Consider the following 12266-nt stretch of genomic DNA (forward strand, 5'->3'; position numbering starts at 1 on the left):
ATGAAACGGTGACCAACACTGCTCTGTGGCAGAAACGAAAAGAGACATCCTCTAACCTCTGGGCAAGTAAGACTCTCATATCTTATGTCTGTCATCTCTCTAAAGGTCTTTGATCCGAGTATGTATTAAATCTAAGCCAATGCTACGATTGTGCTCACGGATGTGCATGCACACATTCACAAACCTCCCAAAGCTGAAGCTGCTTTGATGTCATATGAAAGGACTTTGGTTTTTTAAGTGAGATTGCACACATTTTTATTAGTTTGGATCATCAACACCACAGGCGGAATGTACCGCTTCTTAAATAGTGTTGTTATCAGTATCAGCATTCATGCGCTGCCACACACGGTTCACATACACACACATGCTTCTGGCCTTAATCTGTCAACAGGCCCACATTTAAGAGGCATCAAACACTGGATGGTGCACGGCTGATAGTAAGGCCCCTTCTTTTAATAATTAAGGACAGACCAGGTCCAAAAGAATGAAAAGAGCCCTCTGTCATTGTGTATTAGCTGCCGTCCTGCTGTAAGGTTGGTTTGACCTACACACATACCGAGGATAAAATGTTCAAAGTGGACTTTATTTCAGGTGAGCTGGTCCAGCACCTCAGTGTGTGGTTGGTGTTTCGAAGCTGTGAGTGCTGGTGTTGCTTTTAAATTCCTTTTTTTTTTTTTTTAATTCTAAAATGATCCACATTATTCTGTAGAGGTTCTCCCCCTTGAATATTCACTCTTCTAAACTTTTACCCAAGAAGCTCCAGTATCTTTGAGTGTGTACTTGAGGACAAGGTCAAGACATAGATGTCGTGTTCACACCCAGAACGTCATATCAGAAGATTTTTTTATTTACTTTGAATATGACACATACAGGTTGAGACAAACTCAGACTGAAGATTCATTCACATTTCACCAGTGATCCGATCTGGTAACAATGAAATAAACAGTTTCATGGTTTGATTTTTTTATAAAGCACAGCATATAGAGCGTTTATATATATGATGATGGCAGAAGAGGTAGAGTGACCGAGTAGGTCTCTGCTGAGATAATACACAAACTAAGCTGTCGTCAGAAATCCATTCATGTCAATAACTCAACAAATAAGAGATAGGGGTCTTATAATTAATGACGTGCAACACAGCGTTGTGCAAGAATAGACGTTCTTAATTCAGAGCATGTGCTGTGACTCTAATCTTAACGTTACTTACCGTCCAATCGGTTCCAGGAAACAAGGTTTCAGGGGGAAAAGCAGCAGTCCTGTGCTTCGGTGGAGAAAACGCTTTCCGTTCATTTAAGTTGAGCTGGAGGAACAAAGAGGGAGCACTTGAGTAGATGTTCACGGCTGTTATCATTCGCGAGAAGCGCCGCCGCGGCGACGAGCCCGTGTACAATGTCTGCAATTGTAAAATGTGTATAATTCATTTTGCACATACCAGATTGATCATTGTGAGATATGATTGTGGTCTATTTTCTTTTCTTGTTGTAATACAGAAGAAGAAAACAGGAAATACCTAGTGGTTAACAGTGTCGGAGGAAAACAATAGACATTGCACCACTTGTCTCTTATTTAGAAATTACTGGCCCATAAGGAACCACTTTTTAAGTTATTCTTTCTTTACTGTGTTTTTTTATTTGCTATCGTCAAGGAGCTTGATTACGAGAACAAGTCGCTTTGAAAAGGGTTTATTCTCTAGATTGTTTGGCATCTGTATAGAAATATTTGTGTGAGCCTTTGCTCATGAGATTTGCAAATCATTGCGTTCAGTGTTCATATGAATTAATTTCATATACATTTTATGAAGTTGTGGAAAGTGTTTAGGGGGAAAAAAAACTGCATAAAGTACCCACAAAGATGGATCTTTTTTTTTTTACTAATTGTTCCTCAAAGCTGCCGTCCATCCTGTCTCTTGTCTTTCATATTTTGAAGATAAGATGCCGTCTGCCTTCCCCTTACTGGCCTTGGCTCTAGTGCAAAAAACTGAAAGGTCGTCCATCACACTCTTTGATTTTAATATATTTTTTTTTGCAACTTACATGTTTTTTTTCCTCCATCTTCAAAGACTTTATGATTTTTTTTAATCTTTAAAGGGCTGTGGAGCTAATAATGGAGCTCATGCAGTCTGTACCTCACCCCGGGTGATTCTTCTTCTGAAACACCTAATTAGAGGACATAATTTGCTCCCTGTGAGCGTGTCCAGGTGTGCTCGGTCCAGCCTCGCTATGGAGACATGCTGCTTCTCATCTCCTGCCAGAGAGCTAAAGTGTCAGCACGCGTCCCGGCACAACACAAGCCCCTTGTTCCTCCCCTTAACGCCCTGCGCAGCCAACACAAAGACAAAATTCTCTCTCGCCGCCCATGCCGGGCCACCGCTCGCCTACTCTTTTCAAACACACCATTCCCTCCTCTCCCGTCATTCCACCTTCTGTCATCGCCAGCCTCTGTCATCGTCTAGATCAACTAGCACGCTCCATCTTTAATCAGCTCCCCATCATCGCCTTTATCAGCCTGCCCACACTGCATTCCGTGCTGTCATAGGCGCACACACACTCACTCACACAAAGGCACACAGAACAGGAACATTTCTTTTCATCAAAACAGTGCCGGAAGAAGCTGTCTACATCAGCTGGACTTTGATCACTGTATTTTAATAAAAATCTTTGTCCTGCTTGAGCTTTTGGCATTTCTAATTCACTAACATCACTCAAATGATACAACACTGTCAGTGTTTTAATTTAAGCTTTACCATGTATCATCACTTTGTGTTGGGGTTTGAATGATATTTGTACATTACATACTCCTAAATCAAGTACTGTCTGTATCCTGAAGGACAAACATGTAGAGTGGATGTCCTGAATCTGAACATATTTGCCAACGGATTTATTTTATACTCCTTCTATCTTTGTGGTACCATCGGTAATGCCACTGTAGTGCCATCAACTCTCCATCTGTAACTGTGCTAAACCAATGTGTTTAAACATTCTTTACGAAATGTAGAAAGTATTTCACTCTTGCATACACAATATTTGATCATTTTACTATCATTTTACCGTGATATCCACACCTAAAAAACAAACCCTATGAGCCCCTCTCATTTTAGAACCAGTTACACACTTCAAGGATGCCATTGTTTTAGACATGACGCATCCTGGTTTGTAGAATTGACGCTGGAAAAGTCCATTTATTCTACATCAGACTTTGAAGGGAGAGGTGCATAAGGTTGAAACACTTATAGAGACAAAGACATTTGTCCAGAGTTACTAGATTTATAGGACGCATGTCATCAGTATGTCCATACAGCAGAGGTAGGTTACCATCATTAAGCTCATGCAGCTATAATATTACAGCGTAGTTATATTGTGCATACATGTTTACATAACCCCCCCCACTCAACCTATTATGAAGAAATGCAATCTAAAATCATGTTTACCACAATGTTCACTCCAGATTTATGTTGGCTGAAGACTGTAACTTTCTTGGAAGTACCATTTCTGTCTTAAACGTGCAATTTCCGCAAACTCATTGGACTCAGGTCGGACCTCTCTTTGGGAGCATGTGATCCTTTGACCTGCCCATCAGGCTGTTTGGTTGACTGTTTCTCTTTCTGTTCGTGTGGCCCAGGAGCAAACGTTACGGGAGCTTGAGCTGCGGCTGAAGCAGCAGTCGGCGGAGGTGGAGAAAGGCAACGCGCTGCGTCACAAAGGGACTCAGGAGAAGGCCCAGCTGGAGATTCAGGTTGCGTCCCTCAAAGTTGAACTGCAGGAGGCGAACAGACGGTAAAGACAAGCCTGGCATATGGCATAGGGCTATGTTGAAAGGCAATAAGATGTGGGGTGGTGAAAATAGGAAACAAGGGCTGTTGTACATATTGCGAATGTGTGAGCCGATCTAAAACCAGATGTCTTCAGTGAGCATGACTTATCTGATTATTTAAATAGGTTTGAATAGAAAGAGCTCGTCGTACACATTAGGAGTCCCGACATGCAGTTTGAATCACGTTGTTTCCCTTTGGACAGGGTCGCGATGCTGCAGGAAGAAAAACGACAGCAAGCTGAGCAGCACGAGAAAACCATGCATAATCTTCAGGTCGCCCACGAGACTGACGTGAGCCACTTGCATCGGGAGCATGCCCTTTCTGCTGCTAAGGTTCACGGTACCGCCACACAGCTTCTCCTGCTGCTTTACGGATGTCTTGCCACAACGTGACCAAATGTGTCGGCCCGTTCTTCCAGGCCTCGGAGGTTATCGGTGACTTTGAGAAAGCTGTGGATCAGATGAAACTGCAGCTTCAGGAGAGCGAACATCAACAACACCAACAAATCCGAGTATGTTTTGGGCGATGAGAAGAAAAACAAAAACTCTTCTGCTTTGTTTCTCTAAATACAAACAGTATGCTTCTTTTTGTTTTCCCTCCCTGTGACAGCAGTTGATCTGCCGTGCAATATAATTTGAACTCTTTTCTTTTTCCCTTTTCCAGGATCAGGAGATAAAGTTTCAGCGGGAAAAAGATGAACTGCAGATCAGCTGTGAGAAAAAGGTAACGTGGGCTTATTACAGCTCTGTAGAGACTAAAGCATGGAGTCACATGCTCCTCGTGCTGCTCCATGTTTTGTGTGTGGTCTCATAAAGTCATCATCCCAATCACCACGTGAATGTGAGGTTGGAGGAAGAAGTAAAAGAATGATGATATCATCACTTAGTGCAAAAGTCCTCCCCCCAAAAAAAGTGAAAAACTGGAGCTCCAAGAAAATGCCAATAAACTTTTGGAGAACTTTTTCCGTCTTTGTACCGTGCCAATAATTAATTGCCCCTTCACCCAGACTCACTTTAAAGTCATAGAGCAGCCATAAAATGCAGAGTACAGAGATGATCGTTAATGATCGGAGCTGGTCCAGGCGAGACCGGGCCAGACTTCATAGGTAAAGATCAAGTTTAAAGGCTGTGCTGCAGCTGGGTCATCTTCAAAGTGCCACATCCATAATGTGTGGGTGTTGGCAGCAGGCTGGCATACATATGCTCCCGCCAGTGATACACCTGAAAAAAAAAACTTACCAGGCCCTTTGTGCTCTTTTTCTAAGCATCGGGGAGAATTGACATGAACTTTCTCTCAGTGATCTGGCTTGGATTTTTTGCGATCTTTTTATTTTGGATCCTCTCCTCGTGATCGACGACCGGAAAAAAGACAGACTGGTTTGTTGGCGAGACCCGTAGTACGGTGTCTGGAAATAAGAGGGCCCCATGTGGCTGCAGTAGAATCGGTGTGAGAGGTCTGCGAAGCTGGCAGATGGCTCTGATGGTTTGTCTGATGGGGTGATACAGAAAAGAGACGAGACCAGATGGACAAAGTCTCAGGCAGGAGAGTTTCTCCAGTGACGTTTGATTGTGCCTCATTCATACTGTAACTCCTCTCTCTCTCTCTCTCTCTCTCTCTCTCTCTGTGAAACAAACATAATGTAAAATGTGCCTCTCTCTTAACTCTGTCTCAGGTTTTAGCTCTTCACATTGATGCAGAGAAAGAGAGGACTGAGTCCAAGAGGAAGATAGCGAAGCTCGAAGATTCACTCAGGTACAATCAGAGAACCACCGCCACAGAAAAAAACCATTATTCCACTCAATGTGTGGTCCTCTTTATTTCCTATAAGTCCAGTGCCTAACCTAATTGTACATGAAACCTAAACCAGTGTGTGTCCGTGTGTTTATACAAACTCACTACTGAACCTACTCAATTATATCCAAGCCACCTGGACTTATTCAATGCAATATTTCCAAACCGCCACTTATCCTTTAGTGCAGGTTCTAACATATATAATGTTAGTGAGGCATGGTATTTATTATACAGTTATTAGGATCACACCTTTGGGCCTTGACTTTGTGGCTTCAGACTTTATTAGAGAGTTGTTTATGTCTTCTGACCTCTGCGTTTGATCATAGCGATAGTGTGTATGAATTCTGATTTAAGGTGGAGTTTGGCTTTAACAAGCCAGCCCTCGCACACTCTCTTTGATCTTTTCTTTATAACTGAGAGTCACTCCATAAGGGCTGAGAGACCTGGAAAGACTAAATCAGTGATTCACATGTGATAGGCGTTTGACGTCTTGAAGGACAGGAAAACAAATCACAATGTCTGTACTGACAAACTAATATTAGAGAAACGCAACTGGACTTTAACAGAGCAAGTACGGCTTGTTTAGGTCACAAGACACTTAATAACTCATTGTATGAGCCTATGCCAACAATCTGATATTAAATTGATGCAGAGAAATCGTCTCATCTAATTGCAACGCAGCCATACCTTTTAACTTTATACATTATTGCCTTCATATAGAGATATACCCATATATCCACAAAGAATATGTTTTATTCTTTTCTTTCAACCTGTGACATTTCACTACTGTAACCTTTACTACTTTTTGGATATTGGTGTCATCTACGAAATGCAAGAATTAACAGTAATCTTTAGATGTATACGTAGATTTATTCATATAAAGGTAGTGTTTTATTTTTAGACTGATCGTAATGTTTTGATGATTTTTTTTAAACAAGTATATCAATGATTTTCATAGAAACATTTTAGCCCTTTCTACATGATTACAGAATTTTATTGAAACTGAAATGATTGATCCAATCACAATAACACGGAGCTTCTCATTGTTTCCTCCGAGCTGCACCACGTCACTTCATTCTCCTCAGAACTATTTATACAGTACACAGGCACCGCTCAAAGGCGACCCTTGAACAAACTCCAGCCAATTCACAAAACCGTGCACTCAGTCAGTGGGTAATTAATCCCATACTTGACCATATTACTCAGTCACAAGCAGATTACTGTTTCTCTGTGTTCAACATGCCGCCGGCTCAGCCCATTCAGCATTTCAGCTTCACTTCCATCCGGCCGCAGTGGCCAGTCACAGTGCCACAGTACTCGTCTAAGGAGCTCCTAATGAAATAATGACAAACCAGAGCAGTGAAAAGAACGGCTTTAGCGTGTCCTCTTCAGTGGCCCAAGTACAAACACTTTTTAAATGGCCCATAAAAACAAAGTAAAAACTTCTTCGTGAGGAAGATGTCATATTAAACGACAAGACATGGTTATTATTACAGTTCTTTTGTGTTTCTTTTTCAGTACAAAGCAACATGAAAGCTCATTTTGTGGTTTGGTGACTGTTAGTATGCAGTGTATATATCACAAAGGGACCCTGATGGTTGCGCCTGCTTATTGTTTGCTTGTCATTGTCAGCCTGGCAGCAGAGGACAAGCTTAAACACAGCAGACAGATCCATTTGTGCATAAATTATCCTTGTTGTTAGTATCAGTAACGAGCCAGTCATTCTCTCGTTTACTGTTAAACACTGAGAAACGGCAAGTGGCCCATCAGGCTCTCGGCTAATTAAGTACTCAAGCCACGCACACACACACACACACACACACACACACACACACACACACACACACACACACACACACACACACACACACACACACACACACACACACACACACACACACACACACACACACACACACACACACACACACACACACACACACACACACACTATAAGCAGTCTGATGTCTGCTACCTGCCTGCTGCCGTGGCAACACTGACGGCCTTTAAAGGCGATCCAGCAGAACTTCAAAGTCAAGGCAGGTGTGTGTGTGTGTGTGTGTGTGTGTGTGTGTGTGTGTGTGTGTATGTGTGTGTGTGTGTGTGTGTGTGTGTGTGTGTGTGTGTGTGTGTGTGTGTGTGTGTGTGTGTGTGTGTGTGTGTGTGTGTGTGTGTGTGTGTGTGTGTGTGTGTGTGTGTGTGTGTGTGTGTGTGTGTGTGTGTGTGTGTGTGTGTGTGTGAGAAAATGGGAGGATGGATGATCAAATTTAAAGTAGAACTCGCTCAAGATACCGTCATTGACCCAGAGACTGAGTGGAATGTGCAGTGTCTTTCATGTTGATCGATGCAATATGCTGTCAAAAATAGGAAAGATGTAATGTTTTTTAAAAATAAATAAATAAATAACCATTCTGTCACTTGTAAACACACGTGCTTTATGGATGGATGGAGTATGGCTACATTGGCACAGCAGTTTTGTTTATACGTGCCGCCATGTTTAGCTCCCATCGACACCCAGTGTAGAGTATCACCTTGTCCTCCCATGCAAATGAGCATTGCTGCGTGGAAATGAGTTCCCGCTCCGTGTTACTATAGCAACAACAACAGAAAACCACTACAAAGCTGCGCAGAGAACAAGTTTCTCTCCTCATCTTTCATCCCAACGTGCCTCAGATCATTACAGGGCATTAGCATAGAGATGGAGAGATGCACTGCGGAGAGGGGCCACGTTAAAGGAGGGGAAAACACAGATCGAGAGAGAAGTGGAGCTCGTCTGGGGAACAGCTTGTCTGCTTTTGTAGCAATGACCTCCAAAACATAATTTAAAAACATCAGAAAAGCACCTGAATGTTTAGCGGAGGGGAAAGGGTACACAGCTGGTCTGTTTCTCCATTATTTTATTTTTCTTTCTGTGAATAGGAAAAACGTGTTTTACAACATCCCCCCCCTCCATACAGCCACTCCTGTAGTCTGACACCTAGTCAGCTTGATCAAAACCACATGCCCACCATGGTATGGTGCAGGGTTGGGACAGCTCTGACTTTATCTCCTAAGTAGATTATGCTCAGCTTGACTGTTCAGACTTTAGAAGAAGCAGATTCTACTGTCAGTACTTTCAACCTTGCCATTGTTGAGTGGCGACATGCTCGCTTTGCTAGTTCCTACCAAACTGTACACGCACTCACGATCGTTTAAGAGATTGCACTGATTTAAAGTGTTTTGACTTTCACTCCGGCGTTGTGTTTTTTTTTATTGTTTTTTTTTGTGAGCACGTCACAACATTTCTAAACGCACCACCGACATTCGCTCCCTGCCGCTGTCACGTCGGCAGTAGAAGTGTGCGTCTGCCTGCCTCTATGTCATTGTCGTATTCACTTGCGGTTTGTTTGCGACCGTACGCTTACAGGCACGCGTGAGATCGAGCTGCGACTGAGCGCACCGTCTGCTTTTTAGGCGAATGATGCGTTCAATATGTTCTTTCAAGTTTAGTGTGTGTGTGTGTGTGTGTCTATGCGCACACGTGTGTGCATACCCGACATCTGTGTGTCTTTGAAATGGTCTTATCTTCCTCAGCATTCCTCTCCCATGACAGGAAGCTATGCAGGCAAACGGGGGGTGGTGGTGGTGGTGGTGGTGGTGGTGGTGGTCCAGGGAGAGGCCAGAGGTAGCCGAGTGAGGCAACCCCAGTTTAGTGTTCAGGTGCAGGAGCAGGTGGAGATATGGATCCTGAATATTGAAAAGCTTCGCCGGGTGTTCAATATTTACTCCCGTGGTAACTGCATTAAAAGAGGGCTTGGCGATGCATTAAGATCCAGTTCAATACCAGGAGCCTCTCGAGGCTGTAAAATGGCTCCTTTAACCAGGTTCGAGAGCGCAGCAGTGCTCGGTTAAATGGCTGTGGTCCTGGACTCTCTATTTATATTTGTGTTAAATGCATTTGTAAGTGCAGTCCTCTTGAAACTGAAACAAAAGGAGGAGGCAGGAATAGCAACATGGAAAGCTTTTTATTTTTTCTTCTGGTGCTCCAATCGGTTTGTAATGCCGAGTGCACCATCAGGGAGTGTGAGCCTTTTTTCCACAAAATAGTAGATGGCCATTCAGCAAAAAGAAAAATAGACTTTTAAGAAACTGAAAACACAATAAAATCAGATAAACTTGCATTTATTTTATCTGAGTTTATGATTCTGATTTCATACCAAACAGCAAATAATAGTAAAAAAAATAAATCTTATTGTTTGTTTGACCTACAAACAGTAAAATGTGTATTTGTATCTTTAATTTCTTTTGCCCATGCTTGACAGTTTCACGAATGTTAATGACGTTAATTGGCCTTTCCGCTCACACCACTGTGACACATAATCAAAGTTGGCATTGTTACACTAAGGTGGCGTACCTACAAACGTGCGCTGACAATGTGAATCTGTACCACGGCGGGCTCGCTTCACAGATCCTCTCCAACAAGTCAATGTGGACGGCTAATCTTTAGGGCTTTTATTGTTACATTAGAAACCTTCCAGTTTAATTTCCCTCAGCAAACTGTTCAGGATATGTGAGTACAGTGTGTTTACTTTAGGGACTCGTGCCGAGTCGATTTAGCATATTACAGCGTGGTCTGCATTATTCATGAAGCCAAATAGCATTTAAATACACAGTGAACGCCGGGAAAATCAATGTTCCGATGTATGTCAGGAGTAACATCTCTCCTTGATTCCCCCTCTTTTTTTTTTCTTTCCCTTCTCTACACATATTCATACGCTGAAGAATACCCAAAGTTTTCATTTGCTTTTATTCTGCCTGAGGCAAGTTTTACTTAAATCCTGTGTATGATAATGCTCAGATGTTTACTACAGAAAATACAGTGAGTCCCACATGGCTGGCTCGAGATTAAAGCTGTAGTTAGACATACTGAGGAAAGAAAACTCAAATTAAAACACTGTCCTTACCTAAAGCAGCAAAATTGTTGCATGGAAGTATTGCGTAACCTTTTGCGTTGTAGATTTATTTAAGCTACGAGATAAACATGTATGTGTCTCTGCTCTTGCCTCCCACGTGTTTATCCAGCCCGCATGGTGGTAGTCGGCGTGATGGAGCTTCATCTTCCTCTCTTCTTATGGATGTTTAGGTGCCTTTGAAACAAACACGCGAACTAGTGCAAGTGAAAGTTAGTTGATATGTAATGTTGGTGGGAGAGCACAAGCTGGATGAAAACACTCCCGATAACTTGAGAAGTCCCAATATCTGCTTCCCTGTTTGCTCTTTAACTTCAGTTTATGTGCTACTCATGTATTCTAAAGAGGTCGTTTCAGGCTTGCTGTTATTTTTCTTGCCAATATATTATATAGTATACATATTTGAAATCTGTCATTCAAAGTGGAACCACAAGACTCAAAGTAATTGCCTTTTAGATGCATCAGTGAAAGAAATGTTTTTTGTTTTTAGTTTTTCTTTTTTCCTGGGGATATCACTCAGTATCTTCACATCTCAAACGCTCGTGTGTTGTCGTTCATCGGCAGAACAAAGCACGCGGAGGTAGAAGCTCGGATTATTAGTGAAGCATTGTGTGACGCTGGCACGCTGGCGAGCAGTACTGCCAACCGTTTCCTGCAAGCACCCGGATGGATACACGCGTATACGAGTGCCACTGTGGGTGAAGGATAATAAGAAGGACGCCTCGTTCTTTTTTACATATGTGACCACTTTGTTTCATGTCATAAAGTGAAAAGCTGTTTATAAACAAGCCACATTTGTAGGCCGTTTTAAAGCCATCCAGCTCAATGATGCTGTTTTCTGTGCGCTCGTTTCAACTCGCTCCTGCCTTTAATATTTTCTTGCCCCCGTGCTATCGCTCTTTTGTGTTCACTTATTTGTGGTCTGTCTCTTATTCTGTGTCTGTTTCTGTCTTTTCTCTCTCCCTTTCTCTTTCTCTGGGGATGCGGATGAAACCCAGGCCTGTTTTATTTTTTCTTCAGAGGGCGCTGAATATTTCAGTTTTGCATTTTCTCTCTTTTTATGTGCTCCCTCTTTTTTTTTTTTTTTTTTTCTTTTTTTTTTTTCAGGCCGCCCCTTTGATGTGTCTGTGGATTCGTTATCATTCCGTTTGGATGAGCTCACAGACGCAGATGCATGCACCCGCACACGCTCGCACACACTCTCGGGTCTTTTAATGCTGGAGACCAGAGGCATCCGCAACATGCAAGCATGCATTCAAGTGTGTTTGTCAGGCTTTTCTCTGTGCTGCTCCACCCACATCACAGCCCATACAATTCCTAAATACTCTGCTTACATGAGAAGATTATTTGCATAAACCAATTAGAGTTTGTCTTTTTTTTTTTTTCCTTCTTTGTGTTGAGACCGCAGCGTGTTCTATGTGTGTCTGTACGCAGTACCCTCACTGCCTCTGTGTATGTCTGCCATGTGTTGCACACCCGCGCCGGCAGCATGTGGCACCGTGTGGTCAGAGCGGTCCGGAAAACACCGGCATCCCTGCACCCCTCCTGTCTGCCAGGCGGCTGCATGGCGGAAGCGCCTTCACCGTTCTTCTAGTACAAACACTCCTCTCTCCTTGCCTCCCTCTCGTTCTCCCCTTTTAACAGCCGTTTAAGGATTGAGGGATGAGAGGACTTCCTCTTTCGAGAAGGCACATCTTTAATTTGAGTCTCCTCTC

At 42.8% G+C, this 12266-nt stretch overlaps 1 protein-coding gene across 4 annotated transcripts in view; it reads left to right on the plus strand.

Annotated features, from left to right (window-relative positions):
* The window catches only part of cep112 (centrosomal protein 112), a gene marked incomplete at its 3' end in the record, with an annotated part of 95644 nt that overhangs the window by 23779 nt on the left and 59599 nt on the right, over nt 1–12266 (plus strand). For all 4 annotated transcript variants that reach the window (XM_080488156.1, XM_080488153.1, XM_080488155.1 and 1 more), the window contains 5 exons: nt 3619–3773; nt 4014–4143; nt 4230–4322; nt 4475–4534; nt 5484–5563. In XM_080488156.1, coding sequence (XP_080344282.1) covers nt 3619–3773; nt 4014–4143; nt 4230–4322; nt 4475–4534; nt 5484–5563 — 518 coding nt within the window. The remainder of the gene's footprint in view (nt 1–3618; nt 3774–4013; nt 4144–4229; nt 4323–4474; nt 4535–5483; nt 5564–12266) is intronic.

This window comes from Lipophrys pholis (genome assembly GCF_963383615.2).
Source record: "Lipophrys pholis genome assembly, chromosome: 19".
Taxonomy (NCBI): domain Eukaryota; kingdom Metazoa; phylum Chordata; class Actinopteri; order Blenniiformes; family Blenniidae; genus Lipophrys; species Lipophrys pholis.